General features: G+C 38.6%; 1 protein-coding gene across 2 annotated transcripts in view; it reads right to left on the bottom strand.

Moving 5' to 3' along the window:
• The window catches only part of PLXDC1 (plexin domain containing 1), a 76,043-nt gene that overhangs the window by 3,588 nt on the left and 48,609 nt on the right, over window positions 1–23,846 (bottom strand). For both annotated transcript variants that reach the window (XM_014065744.2, XM_014065748.2), the window contains exons 4-12: window positions 23,329–23,398; window positions 20,991–21,113; window positions 19,884–20,002; window positions 19,643–19,733; window positions 17,119–17,214; window positions 13,748–13,829; window positions 8,172–8,232; window positions 5,365–5,503; window positions 1,492–1,524 (exon numbers count right to left, since the gene is read on the bottom strand). In XM_014065744.2, the coding sequence (XP_013921219.1) occupies window positions 1,492–1,524; window positions 5,365–5,503; window positions 8,172–8,232; window positions 13,748–13,829; window positions 17,119–17,214; window positions 19,643–19,733; window positions 19,884–20,002; window positions 20,991–21,113; window positions 23,329–23,398 (814 nt within the window). The remainder of the gene's footprint in view (window positions 1–1,491; window positions 1,525–5,364; window positions 5,504–8,171; window positions 8,233–13,747; window positions 13,830–17,118; window positions 17,215–19,642; window positions 19,734–19,883; window positions 20,003–20,990; window positions 21,114–23,328; window positions 23,399–23,846) is intronic.

The raw sequence follows: 23,846 nt of genomic DNA, 5'->3' as shown, positions 1-23,846 counted from the left end.
AAATATAGCTACATAATATGTGGAACTAAATTACCCATCTTGGCTGTCTTACTAACTTGCTATCTTAGTCATGCTATCATTCATTGTTGGACAAAAATGTGGGAGGTTTAAGTACATCTTTAAGCTGATTGATTGTAGGACATCCCTATATCTTAGCCCAATAATACCTTGCAAGATTATTGTTGAGTGTAATTTCCTGGAGGAAAGGTGAATCTAATAACATTCCAGTAGAGTATATTAATAGAACTTTTGCATATATTCTAATGCAATGCAACAATAAGGTATGTAGGGTATACTGAGATACTGAGGTATATAATTACTGCTCTGAATAAGCTGAACATGCAGAAAATTATATTTGCAGCAGCAGTACAACAGAAAGAAATTGGTATGATAAATATTTTCTTACTATAGGAAATTTGCAAACCTTGTTTTAAATATAGGTATGTTTCTGTAACTATGCATCCATTCGTTCATAGAAATAATTCAGAAATAGAACAGAAAAGGAAGAGAAAGTAGAAAAAGGAGGCAAACTGGTGAAAATATTAAAATCTACTACCAAAATAGCATGATATTCTTTTCCAGCTATTAAAACAATAGCATTAAAACCCAACAAGTTAATGCGAAACGATATAGTATAACTAAGCTGTAGCAAGGAAACAGAACAGGTGTTGTTAAAACTATAATCAAGTAGAAGCAAAACCCACAGCAGAAGTGTGGACCATATGGTGCTATTTGGAGCATTAACCAATAGTAAAATAAAAAGGAAAAAGTGCAACTTTAAGAGTATTGGGAAGGGTTAACACTATACTGTAATAATCAAAATAGGAGGTTGCCAAGGTCTTGAAAGACAGCTGTCAAATCCGTTCTAAAAGAAAGTTTCTGTCATCTGTCAACTGCTCCTAGTTGCTGCCACCATCTGGTCATTGAAGATTATCAGATAAAACAAAACCATCAACTCAACAACATGCATCAATCAGCTAAAGGGTCTGTTTTTGATAGAGTCTGTCTAGGAATTTGACATGTCTTGTCTGGTGGTTTTGATGTCATAAAAAATAGAGAAATATTACCTACAAAATTTGTGATTGCTTGTCTTTTTAAAAACTTCAATAGTCAGGAAGCAATTTAATTAGTTTTGGATACAATGATTTGAGCAGGGAAAGGGGAGCATCAACTACTCCTGACAGAAATTAACAAAGTGCCTTGAGGTTATTTCCCTCCTTCACAATAACATCACGGACAACATCTCTTTTATTAAGTGTTCTCCAACATCAATTGAAAAAAAATAACTTGAGAGCCATGTGGGTTATGTCAAACTCCTAAGACATTTTCCTCCAACCAGGTAATCTCCAGATGTGTTGGACTATGTCCCCAATAATTATGTTGGCTAGAGATCTTGGGAGCTCTAAATAATCTCTATGGAGAATGTCAAATTCAAAAATTTGTTCTAGACAAATATATTTTCACAAAGTTTGGTCATCAGAAAACACTTACCTTCTCCTGGGATCTGGTTCAACTTTGTGTCATCTATAAGAACAAAACAAAAAGGGAAAAGTGAAAATGAACTGGCATAACAAAACTTTTTTTGACAAGTTAGATCCCTCATGCTGTCTACTAGTAATCCTTCCAGAGAAAATCCAGAAGCACTGTGATTTAAATTAAGTGCCTGCTTAATTATCAGAAGCTTGGGTTCCTCTTAAGATGGCGCAGTTAAGTTACTGAATTAGTCAATGATTTAAATACTGAATTAATCAATGATTTAAATACTGGAAAATACAATAGTGGAGTCCTGTTGTAGCTTAACCACCAAATTTTCAGAAAGAAGGGGCAGGCCATTGGTGTTACCCTGTTGTACAGTACTAGAGATTCTGAGTAAGGCTATTGAAAGGAACAGGAAACTTGCTACTTTCTTCCTCTTAGTTATCTTTTTCACACCAACACCCCCTCCACCCTACCATCCAACAGCTGGAAAATTAGCTGACATTATTTGTTACTCCCCAGAACATATTTCGGCATTTAAGGAACCCACATGGGCTGCAATTACTCCTGTTGCGTTTTATGACATTTCCCAATTTTTAAAATATATCTTAATCCTGCCTTTTTTATATATAATTCAAAGTAGTAAACATGCCAATAATTCCTACTTTCCTTGAGAGAGTGACTAGTCCAAATCCAGCCAGTCAGCCTAAGGAGGAACTAGAGTCCACAGGCTCCCGGTTTCTAGGCCAGCACTTTAAATTACTATATCAAATCAGTTCATTTAGCTATTTGTTTTTGAAAGGAAACAAAAGCATGAATGCATTTGTTTTTTTATATATTGCTTACTGTTAAATGGCAGCCAAGTATTTTTTTAATACAATAAATAAATGCAGAAGGAGTTGCCCATAAGAGTTGAACCAAAATGGACCCTCAAACTTAGGGCTACTTTGGTGCTAACCTGATTTGAATTTGTATTCAGGATTTGTAGAATAATAATAAAAGGATATGTACCATTGAGAATGCACAAAGCACAGTTTTTTTTCAATCTAGGACCAAGATGGCGAACCTATGAGACCGTACTTGAGAGACCGCCTGCTGCCAATTACCTCCCATAGACCCGTTAGATCGCACAGGGTCGGCCTCCTCCGGGTTCCGTCTACCAGCCAATGCCATCTGGCTACACCCGGGGGAGGGCCTTCTCTGTAGCAGCTCCGGCCCTTTGGAATGAACTCCCCGCAGAGATTCGGACCCTCACCTCTCTCCAGGCCTTCCGGAAAGCCGTCAAAACCTGGCTGTGCCGGCAGGCCTGGGGTTGATGAGTTCCCCTCCCCTCTCGACTTGTGTGGCTGTATGACTCTTGTGTATTTTAATTATGTGTATTGTGCTTGTATCCCCTTTTCCCCTTTTGAGTTGTTCGCCGCCCTGAGTCCCTCCTGGAGAAGGGCGGCATACAAATAAACTAAATCTTAATCTTAATCTATTGCACTATAGTTCCCATCATGCCCAACCTGCATCATCAATAATGTATTGGACTGCAGCTCTCATAATATCTTCCCAGCATGGCCTCTGGCTTCAAATGTACCTCTGAGGTCTTTCAAGTTCCAGAATTTGTTTCTTTTACAAATAAAGACTTGGCTCAGCTTTCTGGACAAATTTGCACATAAAGACATACATATAGAGTATGCATAGATAAGACTTTGTGGTGATAAAATATAGGTTTTGTGTAGGTACGTGTGTGTGTGTATGGATATGCATTATGCATAAAATGTGTGTAAGGATACACATATCAAACATTTTTTCTTCTTTAGCAGGGTTAAAAAAATGAACTAAGAAATTTATAGTCTTTTTTTTTAAAGTCAATTCTGTCTCGAAAGGATGTGTCCTCTCTTTCCTTCATTGCTGAAGGGCAAATATTAATGTTCTTTTCGGTTTAATGTAATTAGCAAATGAAGCAGACACTATTAAGCAGCACACTTAAATCAGCACCTGTCACTAATCTCAGGGGAGAACAAAATTTGGTGCTAATTTAGGCACATTGCACACATAATCCTCAGAAATAGAACATCGCTTTTTAAAAAATGGGGAAAACTAAGCTAAATTGTAAAGTACAATTGGGACCTGTGATGAAATACTGCACAGCTAAGTACCCTAAATGACTTTGCAGAAGTAGGGGAAAAAAATCAAGATGGTGGTCACAACCCTGCAATCTAACCCCACCTCCTTTGTATGTGAATCAATGCCTTTTAAAAAGGGGCAGGGATTAGATACTTGAGAGACCGCCTACTGCCAATTACCTCCACCAGACCGATTCGATCGCATCGATTAGGCCTCCTCCGAATCCCATCTTCTAGCCAGTGCAAACTGGCAACTACCCGGAGGAGGGCCTTCTCGGTGGCTGCTCCGTCCCTTTGGAACGAACTCCCCGTGGAGATTCGGACCCTCACCACCCTCCAATCCTTCCGCGCTGCTGTAAAGATCTGGCTGTCCCGGCTGGCCTGGGGTTAAGATTATAGCCCCACTCGAATGGTGTGATTGTTTCATTTTTTCTCTTTTAATATGTTGTATTGTTTATTGTTTGTTGTTTCCCCCTCCCTTTTGAATTGTGAGCCGCCCTGAGTCCCCTTAGGGAAAAGGGCGGCATACAAATAAAGGCAAAATCAAATAAAGGCAAATCACACGGTTGTGACCGCCATCTTGATTGTTTTTTCCCCCACTTCTTGCATAGGAAGGCTTATTTTATAATTCCTCCAAATTTACATATCCTAGGATAGTGATGACTAACCTTTTCGGCACTGAGGGAAGAGGAGCTGCCCAGGGAGCATGCACACACCAAAAAATGAACCTTGGTTTCTGGTGCATGCGTGCGCACCGGCCAGCAAATCTCTTAGTTACTGCCACACGTGCATGTGCCAATGAACTGGCCAGTGTACATGCTCATGCTGGAAAACGGAAGACCAGCTTTTCCGGTTTCCAGCACTGCTGCACACACAAAGGCCAGCTGATCGTCATATGTGCAATGTGCGCCAGAAGAGGAACGGTTGAAGCTGCGTGTGCCAGGTGACATGGTTCTGTATGCCACTTTTGGAACGTGTGCCATAGGTTCGCCATCTTGGTCCTAGGAGGTGATGGTCATTTTCAAACAGAAGACATTGTGTTTGTATATAGTGCAACTAAGACAATTTTGGAAGATGAGAATTCACAGCTATATGAGGAGGGGGGAAAAACAAGCAAATCCCAAATCAATTTCAGAGAGGCTAGTATATGACTTGTAGCTTTCTTGAATGGGCTGGAATGGGGCTGAACCACAGGTGGGTTCCTTCCAGTTCTAACCACTTCTATAGAAGAGGTTCCAGAAATCTACCATGCCCTTTAGAACCGGTTCCAGCTCCCTCCCCCCGCCCATCCACACATCATCAAGATGAAGAGCGAGAGGAGGAATTCTGGGAGTTGAAGTCCACAAGTCTTAAAGCTGTCAAGTTTGAACACCCCTGGGGTTTTTTTTCTAAAGGGTTAGGGGTGCAAGGGTCTTGAAACTAGACAGCTTTAAGACTTGCGTGCTTCAAATGCCAGAGTTTCTGAGCCAACATTTTGGTTGCTAAGCAAGAGCGTTGTTAAGTGAGTTTCACCACATTTTACAAGTTGCCCATGCCCACCCAGTCACATGGCTGGCAAGCCACTCCCACCTGGTCACATGGCCAGCAAGCCACTCCCACAAAGCAGGCCACACCTACAGAAGTTCTAAAAAATTTCAAAACCCACCACTGGGCTGAACAGTCTGTAAAAAAAAAAGTTAAGAGAGCTAGCTATATAATTTATAATTAGTCTCTCATAGCCTAAACACACATGAATCACACAACCCGGCATCTTTTAACCTCCCATGGTGCCTACCTTCTGTAGTTAAGCTGTCTATAAATTGGGAGGATGATGTGATGGTGTCTTCTGGAAGTGGTGTAAAGGGGCTATGATTGGGAGTTGAAGACATATAGTGTTCATCATCTTCAAAATCTGCACACGTCTGCTCCTCTGACTGAAATGACAGCACAAAATAGTTTCTTTGGTTTCACCTGATGCCATTCCTCTCACTAAGAGCAATCACCCCAAGCTTATTAGTTTAAGAACTGCAACAGTTACTCCTCCTCTTGCTAATATCTTTTTCTTTGTTGAGTCATATCTTTTAAATTATAAATCTAAGCAGAAGGATTATAATAGTATCAAATCTTCAGAAACTGTATACCAATTGTTTTTCCTTTTCCTAAAGAGCAAAGTAAAATATGTTTTAAATACCAACTTTAAATCAATAAACCCCATTTTCTAATCCCATTTACGTTTATAATATTCTGGAAACATACAGATATGGAGCAGTAGTTGGATTCCAATTTTTTTTACTACTGGTTCTGTGGCCGTGGCTTGGTGGACGTGACATGGCTTGGTGGGCATGACAGGGGAAGGTTACTGCAAAATCCCCATTTCCTCCTGATCCGCTGGGACTCGGGAGGCAGAGAATATGTGTGGTTGCATCCAGTCGCAGGTGGTATTTGCCAGTTCTCCGTACTACTCAAAATTTCTGCTACCGGTTCTCCGGAACTGGTCAGAATCTGCTGAATACCACCTCTGATATGGAATCTGCAATCTAATTGTAAAGGCTTAGTCTTCCTCGTACCTCACTCCCCACATCTGTTCTTAGTTGTGTAATGTCAATGTTAACTTCTCTGTAGACTAAGCATTTTGTGTCTTTTCAGTTGGTTCTTACACAAGGTCTTCAATCCCTGGAAATAACTGATGATTGGTTGATAAATTGTAGCCACTTTTCTAACACTGTCTTTTGTTTCTTCATCTTTGTCCAGAAATATAATTCAGAGATGTACACACTATCTTTTTTCATACTGTTTTCTTAAACTCTTTACACGATCAACTGCCCCAGACATCTGGAGCTGATTAAGTAAAATGGATCCAAATAAATATTCTTTAATTTCATTCTCCCAACTAGATTTTTAGCTGAAAGAGGTATACATGTGTACCAAAAGTCAGATTCTCATATAGTAATCAACTAGGTTGTAAGGTCCTTGATTTACGACCTCAACTGAGCCTAACATTTCTGTTGCTAAGAGAGATAGTTGTTTTGCCCCATTTTATGATCTTCCTTGCAATTGTGAAGTGAATTGCTGCAGTTGCTAAATAAGTGACACAATTGTTAAGTGAATTTGGCTTCCTCCTTGATTTTTGTCAGAAGGTTGCAAAAGGTGATCACATCACAGGACACTGCAGCCATCATAAATATGACCCAGTTGCCAATTGTCCAAATTTTGATAACATGATCATGGGGATGCTGCAACAGTCGTAAGTGTGAAAAGTGGTCATAAGTCACTTTCTTCAGTACCATGATAACTTTGAACAGTCACTAAATGAATGATTGTAAGTCAAGGACTACTTGTATGCTTTATTAATTTTTTCCCACAGGAAAAAAATATTGAACTTATGAATATTCAAAGTCATGTATCAAAAAAGTAAAAAAAAAGTTTGGAAGAAAATGGTAATTAATTCATATATTTATATGTAATGTATATCATAAATTATTCATGGGACTGACATTTGGCACGCCCAATATCTATTACTTCCATATTCTCTTCTTCTGCTTCAGTGCTATCTTCATTACTGCTCCACTCTTCAAACTTCAACTGTGCAGTCCAATAGTTTTCCTTTTCTCCTTATATTGGGATATATGGGAATCTCTTAAATAGCAATAGTACTTAGACTTAAGTGCTTTACAGCCCTCTCTAAGCGGTTTACAGAGTCAGCATGTTGCCCCCAACAATTTAGCTCCTCATTTTACCCACCTCAGAAGGATAGAAGGCTGAGTCAACCTTGAGCCTGATGAGATTTGAAGTGCCAAATTGCAGGCAGCCTGCCGTCAGCAGAAGTAGCTTGCAGTAGCGTGCAGTACTGCACTCTAACTACTGCGCCACTGCAGCTTCCCTCTACTATTTTCTTGCATAATCTGCAAGAGTCAGCAGAAACACCATCCTCCTATTTTCACAAGCCCTCCTCCAAGTTTCCCCCAACAGCTACTTGTGAAAAGGTTGATTTGAAAGATAGCAATTGGCCCACAGAGCTTCCATAACTGAGAGTGGATCTAAGCTTATCTCACCCTTCGCTACCACAAGCCAACTCATATTCTTCTCAATTAATGTCTGCCCTGTATGATTCCATGCCACCACCTATCTTTACAACCTTGGCTCAACTGCAGGCGTCTTCTCTGAATCTGGTACTTGGTGGGTATAGTATTGTTCTGCTTTTGGAGGGAGGAATTTATCCATTAAAGGTAACTCTTGCTTCAACTGTTTTTTAGCTTCTGAATTTCAACATACTTTAGATCCTATAAGGAAATGCTGACTTGATATGTTTTGCTCCACTCTTTCAAGAAAGGAAGCTAAATAATGAAACATGAACATGACAAATTTATCTCTTCTCTTGATGAGGTACAAATTGCATGCAAAGCACCTATTTCTTTTTTTCCCCCAGTTTCTTTTGTTTCTCTTTAGTGAGGAGTGGGGATGAGGAAAGTGTTTTTTGATGAATGTGGATCATTTTGAATGTAGACAGCAGGAACAATGGGAATGCAGAGTTGCCCACTGGTGAGCATTAAGCCAGAACTGAATATTTTATATTTTTACAACTTCATTATCTATAACAATTACTTCTTGGCCGCAACCATATTCCAGCCACTCTTCACGGTATCGGTCAAGGCCACTGGAGCACCTACAGAAAAAGAAAGCATAAGAGCTGATACTAAAAAATGATGTGGTGATGCTTTTTAGATGATGTTTTTACTGGGAATGTTTTTCCTAAGAAATCTAGGAAATAGTAAGATATTCTTTGTCTCCTTTTGTGGCTATGGCTAAACTAAGCTAAAGTAGAGTTGTTTATTGTTCAGTGTACTGTGGGAATATAGTATATTATATGCAGGGAACAACTGTGTGTTGTTAATCCCAGTTTAACTAACTGCGTGAACCAAACTTCTAGATAGCCTTTTCTTGCATGCTTCCACTTTGCTGCATATGGACTGCTTCAGCAAATGTACATATGGAAAACAAATGCAAGTGTAATGCAGGAAGAAAGCATATAGGAGCACTCTATTTCTCATTAGGAATTATACCATCACTGCACAGATTAAGATTTGTAATGTTTTCAGTTAGATAAGCAGGAGACTTTTGAAAGATCTAGACATGAGGGGCTTAACTTGAAGAAATCTACATCAAAGTGCCAGAATCAAGTCTTTATGAAGTTATTTTATGAAAACTCTAGCTCCTTTATCTGAATTATTCTCTCTTTCTTCTCATCCTCTCTCTCCAAATTCTTGAGGCTTCCCCCCCCTCACACCCCTAAAATTATAGCTTCCTGAAGAGGCTGTAAACTTTTTGCTAAAAAGGCCTGCTGGCATGTCTGTACCAAGCTACAGTTGCCAGGCCTTTGTAATAACAATGTTGGCATGAGAGCAAAAATTTGGAGTCTCCATCCTCTGCATGCTGTGCTAACAGAGGAAAGCCCTAGGACCATCTGGTCCAATCTATATTGGAGGGCCAAGTGATTTTCTTAAGTATGATGTTATCATCAGAATTCCCAGCTGGGTTTAGTACACCAGACACATGGCCACCAAATAAATATAACAAACACACAGAAAAGGCTTTCTTTAAGGAACTAAGGGATTCCACTCCAGTGCAGCAGGGTTCGAAGCATGTAAATGTTTCCTTAGCTACTTTGGACTCTTGGGTCTACCCCAAGAGCAGCACATCAAGATTCTCTTGACATAACCGCACATAATGATTCTCTTGAAGAACCCTGCCCCACCAAAACCCATGGGGTTGTGATTTCCAATGGAGCCAAACCCAACCTATTCCTCCTGCATATTCAATAGACCAGAGGTCGGCAACCTTAAACACTCAAAGAACCACAAAGTCCTAACCGGAAGTTCCCCATTCAATTCTGCAGCCGACCAGAAGTCCAGTTTCCCCACCATAGAGTATCCTCCTAGTGCGGCGTCCTTTTTCCTCTACCTGTCCTAACTGAAGGCCCTATCAATTGTGGAGCTGACCAGAAAACCTGCCCATTGCCATAGAGTCTCCTCCTGGCACGCCCTGCTTCTCCCTCCCCCCCCAACAGGAAGCTCCTCTCAAAATTGTGGTGCTGACTGGTGACAGGGACCACAGCAAAGGGATGAAAGAGCCACATGCAGCTCCAGAGCCACATGTTGTTGATCCCTGCATTAAACTGTGATTTGCTGCTGCTCTGAGGAGCTTGGAAGGCAAAAAATGTGGCAGAAAATCAATCTTTCCCAATACACTCAAAAGTCGTGAATTACATGTTCACATGTGGATGGTTCCTGATACAAAGATGCCCAGAAAGAAAAGAACCTCATTTCTGATGTTTGCAGAGCAATCAGCTGTTGCCTTGCAACTCCACAATTTTAGACAGCCTGTTGAGCATGTTGGGAAGTAACCTGTAGCAGATGAAGGTATTGATAGGATTCAGCATTTCATCTTCATTTCTGAATTCATGAAAGAAAGTATACTTTTTTCTGGAATTTTTTAAAAATTTTCTTGAAATTCAAGTTAAAGTTAACACATGGATATGCATCATATGGGCATAAATCTAATATATCTCTTGTTTTAGTTAGTCATAGAGCACATTAATTCTTAATTTCTCAGAGTGCATAACAAAAATGCATCCATTTTATCAGATATATTACTTGGAACTAAGCTAGCTAAAAAGTTGATGGAAAATACTGTGTTTTAGAAAAAGACTACATTTCCTACCAGAAAAAATGACTACATGTTTTATTTGTTGCACAAATGCATTAGTGCTTTTGTTATATTTATATTACATTTATTATCATCTCTCTGGAAATTAGACTGTCCCCCACTCTAATACTCTTCCGGAAGGCCCTGAAGATGTGATTCTGCCAGTAGATCTGGGGAACCCAGAGCGGGACAGAGCCCTTTAAATGGCTGATGTGAGTGTGTGTGGTCACTGAGAGGTGGGAGGCTTATTTTATTATTTGTATTTTTTTATTTTTTATTTCTTTTATATTGTGTTTTTATTTCCTGTAAGCCTCCTTGAGTTGCCGTGAGCAAATAGGTGGCAATATAAATTTTCCAAATAGTATTTACTTTTTTTATTTCAAAACATACCAATAAGATTAAAAAAAAATATTCCAGAAATTTAAACAAAAGGGTATCTAAATTTATTTGGCAAGGAAAGAGGCCCAGAATTAAATTGAAACACTTACAGGATTCCAAGGAAAAAGGAGGATTTGGACTGCCCAAATGGGGAAGATACTATCAAGCGGCAACATTAACATGGGTAAAAGTGGATAGGACTTAAAAATAGAAGACTATTAGCATTGGAAGGTCATGGTATGCAAATGGGGTGGCATGCCTTCCTATGGGATGAAAAACATAAAACCCACCAGTACTTCCAGAGGCACCATATAAGACGAGCTTTACTTGATGTGTGGTTGAGGATGAAACAACAAAACTACATGGAAACCCCAAACTGGTTATCAATGTTGGAGATGTTCGTGCATCCGAAATTTATTAATTTAGGGAAAGTAATTACTTATAAGGAGATACTAAATGAAAGAGGTGAACTAAAATCTAGAAAAGAATTATATGAAGAAGGAATAGAACTGGAATGGTGGGATTACTTACAAGTCCAATCCTGATACGTAAAAGACAAAAAAGAATGGGGTATTAAGAAAGAACACACAGAATTAGATAAAATTTTACTTGATGAAGAGGAGAAAATGATTTAAAAATTGTATCAATATCTATTGGATTATACAATGGCGGAAGAGCAGGTAAAGGAAACGGTGTTAGCATGGAGTAGGAACTTTGGTTACAGAATAGATTTGGACAATTGGCAAGACTTATGGGAAAGAAACAAAAAGTTAACTTTAGCCGCCTCATAAAAGGAAAACTTATACAAGATGTTCTACAGGTAGCACATCCCACCCACAAGATTAGCTAAAATTAACAAAAACTTATTGCTACGATGTTGGAAATGTAATGCTGCTTCTACCATATGTGGTGGTAGTGCACGAAAGCTAGGGCTTTTTGGCACCAGATAAGAAAGTATTTGGAAGAGACACTAAAGCAAAGGATGGAGTTGAGGCCAGAATTATTTCTACTAGGGATCACAAAAGAAAAACATGGCAAAGGTGGACTATATTTAGTACTGCATATTTTAATGGTGGCAAGAGGTTTTTTGCACAAAAATAAAAAAATAAAGAGACTACCTCGGATCAAGAAATAATAAATAAAACACTGGCATGCACAGAAATGGACAGACTGACTCTAGAGCTCAAAGACAAGGGTGAGATGGAATATCACGAAATCTGAGACAAATGGTACCGATGGTTAGAAATGAGGGGAAAAGGCAGGGCCAGAAAAACACAGACAAGTTAAGAATTGGAAAATATGGTATTAAGAATGTGTGATAGGTATGAATTGGATATGTATTTGTATGATTAGTAATTATATTAAAGAAAGGATCAACGGACAGGTAATTTGAAGGACTACGCATACCTATGTAATGGATATAAAATGTAATTGTTGTAAGATCTAATCACTATATGGAAATGTTTATGCCAGAAATGTTGCACTATGTCCAATGTTTTTAATGTTTATCTAATAAAAAACTTTTTAAAAATAAACAAAATTTCCAAATAAAAAAATAAAATAGAACTGGAGGACAGATGTTGAGGGCCTCACTCCACAGAAAGCATGAGACTCTCAAAATGCTTCTTCCAAAGCATGTCTGGCATGTTCAATTCTGCTTTAGGAGAGAATAGGAGCCTTGAGGTTGATCATTTAACTGTACAAGTATTTCTCCCCAACTTTTTGATGCCTATGTCACTGTTGATTCACATTCACCAGGCTGTAATTTTACTGTTATTTTACCTCAATATACCATAGACCTTCACGCAAACCCTCATCTCCCCTGGCTTCTTCTGCTGCCATAGAGTTTTGGGGAGGTCTAGCATTCTGCCAAGCAAAATATATTTCAAATATATGTTAACTTCCAGATATGAATGATTTCCTCAATGGATAGATGAGAGGATGTTATGTCTGTGAGCGATTGGAGCTGGAAAAGCAGCACAAGGAAGGGGACTAAGGAAAGCAAGTTATACACAATAGGCAGACTGCAGCAAAGATTTAAATGCTTAGCTCTTCAGTGGAGATGGTATTTCTGGACAAGAAATGATTGAAATGTTTTTAAACTATCTCAAATGTGAATTCCAAAATTTTCCTTTGTTGTGGGCATCGCGCACAACATCGTGCATTTTAAACACAGGATATATAGGATACAGGATCAATCATTTTTTATTGTTGCATGTGTCCAATAAACAGCAACTGAGTTTCAGAAAAAAATCATCACCACAGTGTCTCACACATGAAAGGGGCTGATCTTCAGTGGTGGGATTCAAATAATTTAACAACTGATTCTCTGCCCTAATGATTTATTTCAACAAGCAGTTCATCAAACTGCTCAGAAAGTTAACAACCGGTTCTCCTGAAGTGGTGTGAACTGGCTGAATCCCACCACTGCTGATCTTGTATTTCTACTTCTATAACAAGTGACAAGTTTTAGATAACCGGGGGCGCTGTTTAATAATTCCTGGACCTGAGCGGGAAAGGGGACACAAAGAATTAGTGATTATGTAAAAAGGTTAGAGTGATGTCAACACATTAAGTCTTGGAGAGTATATTCTTCTTGGAAGTATGTTAGCCAGACAGTATTTCACAGGTATTTTTTTTCTCCCCAAAAAGTGTGGGAAAAGAGATTCTATAGTGCATCTGGAGCACATACAAAAAAGGCAGTTGTGGCACATGTGGCACACCAATTAAGGGGTTCTTTGCTGGAGCTAAATTTCAACATTTTATTAAATTTGTATTTAATAGCATAAATAGATTTCAAGACATTCTTTGTCTTCTTTAATCATCTTTTTTGTTGACATATCAGTATATCGACCTCTATGTACAGCTAAACAGTTTTTAAAAAAATATTTTGGATGACGAGGACGAGAACCATGAAAAAACTTGAGTGGGATGTGGAGACTTAAGACTAGTCAGTCTAGATATCAAAGGATACCCATCTACATGCAACTGTTGTAGACTAGAAAAATTCTGCAAGTTAAAGTTCAGGACAAGAGCCAGACAATATTAACTTCTTTGAGAAGTGAACGTAGATTCCCCCTTGGATTTAGAAGACTTACCTCTGCAGAACATGGCACCAACTGCAATTGAAATTTAGGCCAGATGTCATACAGGCTTCACAGTTGGGAAGTTGGAGACAAGCTACAAATGAAAAGATGTAACGAATAAAGAATGTTCCAATCTTTTCTTTCTAAAGCTGGCTTGGAAGATATTCTTTCTATTCTTGTTCGCCCACAACTTGAGAAAGGCAGACTGAGGCTATAGAACTCTGTTACTTCATGTCCTCAAGATGAAACTAGCTCAGGTTTAATACACTCTCATCATCATAGTATTCATTTAAAATAAAGAGATCAGGTTATTTTTCTTTTCTTTGTTGCATCTGTTGCTTTTGGAACAGAAAATCACACAGTGGACTATATTATGATCCTGTCGGTTGATAATACACTGTTGCTGAAAATTCCTTAGGAATTGTGAGGAGTTTGGAAATATAGAAGTTATTCTGTAATTTTTTTCCTCTAAAAATGGCTCAGCTCCTGCTAGCGCTTGTCCCAGGATGAACCCCAGAATTCCAGAGAAATTGGAAAGGCTGCATTGTTTTTTATCTTACAAGTAAATCTTTTTGTTTTAAAGTCCTACTTTTTATATTCTTGACACAGTATAAAAGAATTTGCAAGAACTTGGAATCACTTGCAACTGAATACATAATAAATGTGATGTTCTTTTCCTGTCCTTGTCTAACTACAGAGCTAGTCACCTGAAGTCTTTCTGGCAGTAATATCTTCATTACTAAATGTGGTAAAATATGAGTAAGCTAAACAATCCTTTACAGAGTGCAACTATCTCTCTTTTAATACTGATGAAAAATAATCATTACATTATTAGTAGTCAAGACAACTCTCCAACGAAGACTTGATAGCTATTAATTGATTTCACATCCAATTTTTTATATAGGCATCAAGGAATAATCTGAGATTTAAACTACTCTTATGCATCCTCAAGTTGCTATAGGACTTCCATATATGTTGGAAAGTCAGTTTTCCTAACCTTAATTAATTGGTTTAGTTTATATCAGTATGTTTCAAACTAGGCAGCATGGCTAGTCTAGGGAAAAGAAGGACTGGGGAGACATGATAGCAGTGTCCCAATATTTGAGGGGCTGCCACAGAGAGGAGGGAGGTCAAGCTATTTTCCAAAGGACCTGAAGGCCAGACTAATGGCCGGAATAATGGAGGGAAACTGATCAAGGAGAGATTAAACCTGGAAATGAGGAGAATTTTTCTGACAGTGAGAGCAATCAACTAATGGAACAGCTTGCCTTCAGAAATTGTGGAAGCTTCATCACTGGAAGCTTTCAAGAAGAGACTGAACTGCCATCTGTCAGAAATGGTGTAGAGTTTCCTACTTGGGCAGGGGGTTGGACTAGATGACCTACAAGGTCCCTTCCAACTCCGTTAATTTGTTAAATCTGTTAAACTTTAAGATGGATTTCAATTGCCAGAATTCCCCAACTAGCATGCTCACTGTGGAATTCTGGGAACTGAAGTCCACACATCTTAAAGTTGCCAAACTTGGTTTTTGGACTTCAAGATAATTAGATGAATTGTATAACTTTGATAAATAAATAAATGTTTCCTTTGGAAGCGTATGGGAATTCTCACCTCATCCGGCTTTCTATTTTTGTTATTTTCTTTTCCTTTCTCTTGTTTTCCCTTGCTGGAAAGGTGTTGCCATCCCTCTGGCAGTGACTTGCCTTCTAAAATTGTCTTGCCTTCTTGCAAAGAATATGGAGAAACAGAAAGCAAAGATGGAGACAGAGTTCCTATTTTCTTTCTAGCTTTGGGTGCCCTCCACTGGCTGACATGGGGCAGCTCACTAAAGGACACTCAGAATATTAGTTGATGGACTCAGCCCTGCACAAGATTGCAGGATTGCAAAAGCAAAGGTTATGGTTAAGAAGTGAATCTAGCAGTGATGTGGAAGAAGTCTAGTGTTTAATTTATAACTGCAACTCAACCTAGCCTGACTATATATTTTGAACCCCAAATTTGTACTGAATTAGTTCAGTAAAAACATTTGATATTATCTGTTTAAGATTCAAAATGCTATTTTTTATTTTATAATAATAATATCAAAAGGAAAATGCACCCAAGAGCCTTTTACTATACTCAACAGTAATTTTAACAACCCTCTCCTCTGTTATAGAGGAAAGTATTGATAATCATGCAGAAAATACTAAAATGATGATTTCATACTGCTGGTTGACCATCCGTTCCTTTTCACTTATGCTTGGATTTTATTTTAGTCTATTATAATGTCTGCCAATCTCTTCTACCTTTTTCGCCAAAGAAGAGAATGTGTATGTTGAAGAGGCTCTTTTCTCAGCTCTGAGTGCTCTCAGGTCAGGCCTTGAGACAAGTATCCAGGCAAGCACCCAATCAAAGGAACAGGAAAACCCCCAGGCGCTGGGGAGAGGGCTTGCAACATTGAAATGCAAAAGAAATATATTGCTAGCCGAAGACCTTTCATTTGATCCAGAGTCTAAAAATGACATTTCTCTACAGCTCTTTAAAAAAAAAAACACCAATCAAAGGCTGCCTGATTCAGCAAAGAAAGGGAGGGGAGAAATTGCTGCCTTGTTTCTTTTTTTAACCAGAGGCAAAAAAGATACTGGTTAAACTGTTCAGTTTGCATTCCAGTTTTGAAACTTTTTCTCTTTGAACCTTGCTGAATCACCTGCAGCATCTTTTCAGATGGAAAATCATTCAATGTCAGTAACTGAGGAGAGCTAGGGCTACCATCCATGCAAACCTTTATTTATCTGAAAAGTCCATAAGCTTTTTTAAAAATAGGGCTCAGCTTCCATGAAAATAACATCATTATGTTCATATTTGCCAAAGAGTACAAAAAACCAAATATAAGCACATATTAGAAAAGTAGGGGAAATTAGAGTTCTATCCTGGTATGTAAGAAATATGCAAGTAATGTTGTAAGACATAACATTTTTTGGGAGGGGGGTGAATCCAGAGCTGTCACAGCCAAAATATTTGGCTTGTAAAAAATGTTCAATCTGTTTACTTCACTTAATGTGCTAATAACTATAGGGAAACATTGCGCGATTTTCTCCACAATGTTCCTCTTATATTTAAAACTTTTTCCTTCCTTCCTCCCTCCCTCTCTCCCACCCACACACCCATCCATCCATCCCAAGCTTGTACATCACAGGTGTCAAACTCATGACATCACATTGTCATCATGTGACTTATGGCAATGTTTTTCCATTTACAGAGCTGAGGTGGACGTGGCCTGCACAAGACACATCCAGCCTGCAGGCCACCAGTTTGACACCCCTGGTGCACATGATTACCTTCTGCTTTTGCAATAAACAATGCCTAGAAGAAGCAAGTCAATGCAATTTGGTGTGAGAACTTACTGGGTAGGGGCAAAAATTCCACAGCTGATGCATTAGTGATCTTGCTAGTATCCAGTTCCACTCTATGGTATTCATATATGGTGCGATGGTGAGATTCTAAAATAATTAGGGAGGAATATTAAATTAGATCAGGATTCCACACTGTCTCTTACAGAATGTGGCCATATCACAGAGTTTCACCAAATTTTGCATAATTAAATATTAAGATGAAATTAATAGAAGAGAATATATGTAGCTCATATTAAACAAACAACCAAGATCAGAGAACACCAAGAATTTTATCCGATGCTACCTGTTAGTTCTCAGAAGGAGCGACATTCACACAAGTCAATGCTTGAGTAAAGGACAGGAATTTTGGTACCTTCCCAATTTTTTAGACTGTAACCCCATTCTACAATAGCAATAGCAATAGCAGTAGACTTATATACCGCTTCATAGGCCTTTCAGGCCTCTCTAAGCGGTTTACAGAGAGTCAGCATATTGCCCCCAACAATCTGGGTCCTCATTTTACCCACCTCGGAAGGATGGAAGGCTGAGTCAACCCTGAGCCGGTGAGATTTGAACCGCTGACCTGCTGATCTAGCAGTAGCCTGCAGTGCTGCATTTAACCACTGCGCCACAAGTAGTCCTCAATTTACAACAGTTCATTTAGAGGCCGTTTGAGTTACAATGGCTCTGAAAATGTGACTAATGACCGTTTTTCATACATGACTATTGCAATATCCCCATGGTCACATCAAAATTCATATGCTAGGTAACTGACTCATGTTTATAATAGTTATAGTGTTCTGGGGTCATGTGATCACCTTTTGCGACTCTCTGACAAGTGTAGCCAATGGAAAGCCAGACTCACTTCACAACTATGTTACCAACTTGACAACTGCAGTGATTCACTTAACAACTGTGGCAAGAAAAGTCATAAAATGGGGCAAACTGACTAAACAACTGTTCCAGTTAGCAACATACATTTTGGGCTCAATTGTGGTCAAGAAATCAAGGATTACCAGTACAGGTTTTGATGAAGTCAGAAATATCTAGAGAGCTTTACATTTCCTAAAACTTAAGCTATCTCACAGACTGGCTTCTGAAATCAGACTCAATATTTGTTGTTCATTAATGGTAACAGCAGCAGAACTATTTCACTGTGGAATTATCTCGTTTGGAAAGTTCCTCTGGCTTTCTCTGTGGCTCTGTATTTGGATATAATTATAAACAAGAATTGCTGAGAACTGTGTTCTTTGTCCATTGTGTGCTGCTCAATTGTCCCAGCCAGCTGAGGCAGCTAAACCAACTAGAAACCAACAAGGAAGCAAGCAACTTTCCCCATCATCCATCCCCAGAATTTAACATGTCAATGTCTTCACAAATTAGGAACACAGATGATGAACAATAAGCTAGAATTTTCAGCAATTCTGGTTTATTGATAGTCACTATTTATATTCCTTTTAAATGGGCTGTTCTTTAAATTAGCTTTTAACTAAAACTATCAAACTGTCAACTGAGTGATCTTGTAGCTGACGGATGTCATTTTGTTGCAATCGAAGGTTTTGTTTTTTTTCTTCCTCATGTTGTAGCTTGGAAATCAATATACACTGCCTTAAGCAGGCTTTCTGCCAAGAATGAGATGCAAGTGGTTGAATGGGGTTGCACAGTGGATATTGCAATAGTGAGTAATGGTGGTTCAATAATGAAATGAACTGATAAAAGTAGGTGGTTCTGAGATATCTCAAGCAGAGAGAGAAAGCCTTTCCTGGATGGAAAAAGTGATTTCCTCCTTCAACCTCATCTTCTCCAGATACATTGAACTCATATGTTTGAATGATATGGGGGAGATTGGACTCCAGCTCAAAATTTAATTTATCAGTAATTAATTTAATGTAATAGGACATCAACCTATTAAATTAATGTGGCATAAGCTGTAAACAGTGGTTTACAAAATATAGTGGCTATGCTTACATAACATTCTAAGCCAAAGGCAAGCAAATTATATATAAAATATTAAACTCTGAATCATGATTAACAAATTATGATGGCTAGTTCACATAATATGCTAAGGTAACAAACAAACCATTTTATGGTGTAATGTGATGGCCTGGATCACTTGACGTGCTCAGTTCATTTTGGTTTGCAAATCATGGAATTATTGTTTATTGTGTTGTTTAAATGTAATCTGCGATTAATTAGCATATCATATGAAACTAACTGATACCTTATCAATATTTTTCTATGAAAGCAAACGTATTGAAAAATAAAGTAAATCAGGTAAAAATTATGACAGTATCTTTATTTTGTTAGGAAGGCATTTTTAGTCAAGGAAATGGTTAACTGTGTGATTTCTTTGTCCGTTCTCTCATTCTGCTTTGTAGGTCAAACAACAGTCCTAAACGTTCATATTTTTAACAAGAATTTTGCATCTTTGAAGATAAGAACCTGTTTAGACAGGAACACACTAGTATATGCACTATACTTCTGTTTTCTGTCACCGCATTCCTTTCCCCCTCCACTCATAGCCTGCCAAACTCACCAGGGGAAGAGTTAAGGATCATAAAAGCATCTGAAAGACCAGCTTTGACAGGATGTTGTGTAGAACTTATTTCAAGCACTGACATGGGAATCTGGAGTCAGAAAAGAGAAGGCATAGACATTTCAATCAAGGAAAGTCCAGAAAAGCCAGTCCATTTCTGCCAGCCTTTGATGTCTCATTATTCTAGATGGCCAGAACTTTGAAAATCTCATCTTTGCTACCCTAGACTGCATACACTCACCTCCTTGTAACCAAAGACAATTCTGCCACTCTTGTACAAAGCTGCCTGGAAGATGAAACAGCCTTTGTCTTCTTTCCCTTCTAGATAAACTTGATCCCACTGGACAACAAACATGGTTCCTTTGGAAGTAGAAGGGCAAAAGAAATGAAGCACCAGAATGGGAACTAAGAACTTGAACAGTTTACTATGATTCACAAAATCCAGGAAGGAATAGCTCTGACCAATCTATGTAGTGGAAGAGCCTTTCCCAAACCCATTCCTTGTCCTTCTACTTGAGCATGAACAGAAAATACCAGAGATATTTTATTTTATTTTTTTACTAAAAAAGGAAATCATTTTCTTCTCACTTGTTGAAATGTGCTTCCAAGCATGTAGAAAATGTTTTTTTTAAATAAGGAATAACCTACAGGTCATTAAGTAATCACTGAAAAAGTCCCACTGGAAAAAAAAAAATCCTCATTGATTTGAACAATCTGCTTCTGCAGGCCCTCTTAATCAACCAAATATAAAGTACTGTAGGTGGGAAGAAAACTGCACTGAAAATACTTTGTGAAAACATCAGTACAGACTAAGTGGTAACCCTGGTAACAATCGTTCCAGGCACTCAACCATATCACAGGCACATACTCTCAGATTCCAGGCACTAGCAAAGATAACTGACCTGCACTTATTGCCCCCACCACACACCTACTGATTGCCCATTCCTAATTCTATATTTTTGCCTCTTTCTAAAGAAAAAAACCCCAAAGGTGTAAATCAAACCTATCTGCTACAATTGCACAGATGATCATAAAAAGGCTTTTATGAGTCAGTCATCCTCACCCGAGAACAAAATCGCTAATTAGCCTGATTCCAGCTATCCTCCGCTATCAGTCCCCAATAAATAAATCCTAACCATGAAGAATGAAATAAAATGAAAGCATCCAAAGATATATAGAAGGAAGGGTGGTGGTGGTGGTGGTGGGGCTGAGACTTTCTGGAGTTTGAATTTCATTGTGCAAAATAAATACCCAGTCCAGCATAAGTAGAAGTGGGCAGCTTTGCATGGATGTGGGATAGAAGTGGTGATCTAGTCCTGGGAGGAAAAAAAATGTTATAAGAGCTCACCATTGTCAAAGTATTTGACAGTGGAGTTGCGTGAATAGCCAGGATTGAAGTTTGCCATCAGAGGGGCAATATACTGTGTAGCTGTCAGCATCCGATGAATTACATCACCCATGAAAATAAAACCTGCCAAAACAGCAATTGGGAGCAGGGCATTATATTCAAAGTCAAATAACCACATCGGTACTTTTTGAAAAGATTGGGTTTAATCCATAGTTTTAGTGCCTTCTGTTTCCTACAAAACCCAGAGACAATATATTGCAATGCATAAGAGAAGGGAAACACTGGTTTAATCTTTGGTCATTGGTCTCCATTTTTCATCCTCACCTCACAAGGATGTTGCAGAAACAGGAAAACAAAGTGATTTATATTAGCTATCTTCAAGCTGATGCCTTTTTAGTTCTGCAATCTTCCTCTGTTTCTTCTCCCTAGTCAAGGAGCAAGGTACCCACCTCTGATCCAGTTAGTTGGTTATGTGAGATACCTCATCCGTTTTCACTGCTTCACAGTGAAAATAGTAGGAATTATAGAAAGCTAATGGTTGACTGTCCTTTTAATTCTCAAAAAAACAAGTTGATCATCACAAAGTTAATGCTGGATTATTAGTTCTGACAAGAGGAAAGTTGCCTTAATCTTTGAAGCTAGACTTGATCATTGTGGTGATTTCACACAAAATGAGAAAAAGTAGAAATTTCAGAGATAGATTGCAGATATCCCCAGAAGCAAATTAGCTGAATGATGGAAATCAGAAATGGTATTAGACCAGAATAAAGCAGGCAGTCAAGAATAAATTTTAAAAATAACTTATGTTGGTTTTAAAGTAATTGCATAGGGGAGGCAAGGATGACTTAGCCCTCCTCCATCTATGGAAAATGCTACATTCACAGTCTCTTGTTCATATAAATCCAAACTATTTTGCTGTCTGAGGAGAAGGATAAAATAGTATCCCTCTCCCATTCTCCATTCAGAAGCTGATAAAAAGTTAATTTCACTTCAAGATATATTTTTATGGCACCAATAAACTAGCAAGGAAAGATGTGAAACACTGAGAATTCTGCTTTTCAACACTTCACCAGTAGGCATCCAATACAAATTGCAGGGGTGCAAACCTGGCAAAATGTGCATTGCAATATTACAATACTAACTTTTTCATTTGTGTTTCAATGTCAGATTCCAATCACATGTATACATCACAACACTTTTGTTATTTTCCCCACCTTCATTGTTCCACCCATGGAAGCCTATCTCAATGATTAAGCACCTCTAGAGCTTGTAGGCAATTTCTTACTCTACCCCTTCTGGGTATCATTGAAGGTCAGGAGTTCTGGCATGAACTTACTTGGTCAGTGAACCTTTATATTGTACCTTCATTCTTGTCCGCAATAAAAATTCTTAACTAGTTGAGCCATCTCCGTGGAATTTATGTCAGATTTAACAGATGAGTTGAACTAAGCTGACAAGTGTTCCAAAATCTGTGATTTTGTGTCAGGTTCTGGTTGGGGGAGCCTGACAGCTTTTTGTTGTCTAATCCTATCACTGCAGGGGAAAAAAACCCACTGCTTAAGCATCCAGAATGAACCCAGTAGCTATTGACCAGATTATTCCAGTATTAGAACCAAGTGGCAGCTCAGATGAACAGATTAACCCAAGATTTGCAGCAATATGGTCAATAGGTGGGACAAAATCAGTTTTGGATCCCTTGCTATACCCATTTTGCCTCCTAAACACCTCCTTATGCAAGCACGTTATTCTCAACCCTATAACCTATAACCCCCTGTTCAAATGCTCTGGCTGGCCAAGAGGTATTTCAAGGATTCAATCCACCATGCAGCTGGGGGCTAATTATAACCTATGAGCACAAGGTTGTCTTGAGGATGAAGTGGTGGGTGAGAAAGGGCAGAGAATGATGTACATCAGCTTGGTCTCTTAGAAGAAGATGACATTGATGATGGTGAGGAAGAGGTGTAGGCTAAGGCAAACATGAATATAATAAGATGATCATTTCACAAAATCACATCAGTACCCCTTCTCCTTTTTCTCTCTATTTTAGGAAATACAGAAGTAGCACCTGGGCCTGTTGCTCAGCAACAGTATAGTGGTTGGAGCAAACATGAACCTGCTCTTCTCAATCTCACGCCTACACTAAGCGACTCCAGTTAAAAGCCCACAAGCTCAGTCAGGTCAAGCAGCTGTAATCATTTGAGAACCACAGTCTAAACCGTGTGTTCAACACAGCTTCCAAAATATGTGCTGCAGCCAACTCTCCATATCCTGTAAGCTTTCTGGGAAAAAAAAAACACCAGCAACTCTTATGACCCGTGTAGTAACCAAAGATGCTCACCTCCTGTTGCTATGGTGACCTGCCGCAAGTAATGGCCATAGAAAGGGAAATCAAAGGATAGGATGACTCTCTGTAGAAGAATAATGAGGAAAACAGATTTAGAGGCGAGAGTTGTCTTGGTTGAATTATTACTCTTATTTCTTAATGCTTTAAGATGAACAGAAAATGTCAATTAGGTTTATACTCACAGGTCTTTATATTGGGTGAGAGAGAGGAAGCCGAATTCGTACAAAGAAAAGAGGGTAATTTGATTCCTTATACATAAATATCTTGGCATAATTTTATATTTTCATTATCTTTCATAGAGAAGATCAAAGTGTGATCCGCTACATATGGCAGTGCACAGACTCCTCCTCAGCCTTCTGAAATGCTACCAGATCCTGTTACATATTTTTTCCTGCAATGAAGCCTAGCATTTCCATGAAGATGAAATAGTCATCAACACACATTTCTTGGTACAGATTTTTATAAATCCATAGAGTTGTAAGGAACCACAGGGGTTATACAATAAAGCCAGC

The sequence above is a fragment of the Thamnophis sirtalis genome, unplaced genomic scaffold (genome assembly GCF_051295495.1).
Source record: "Thamnophis sirtalis isolate CommonGarterSnake01/CBP01778 unplaced genomic scaffold, rThaSir2_p1.2 scaffold_4, whole genome shotgun sequence".
In the NCBI taxonomy this organism is placed as follows: Eukaryota; Metazoa; Chordata; class Lepidosauria; order Squamata; family Natricidae; genus Thamnophis; species Thamnophis sirtalis.
Note: the sequence above shows the minus strand (reverse complement) of the source record. Positions and strands in the feature narration are given on the sequence as shown.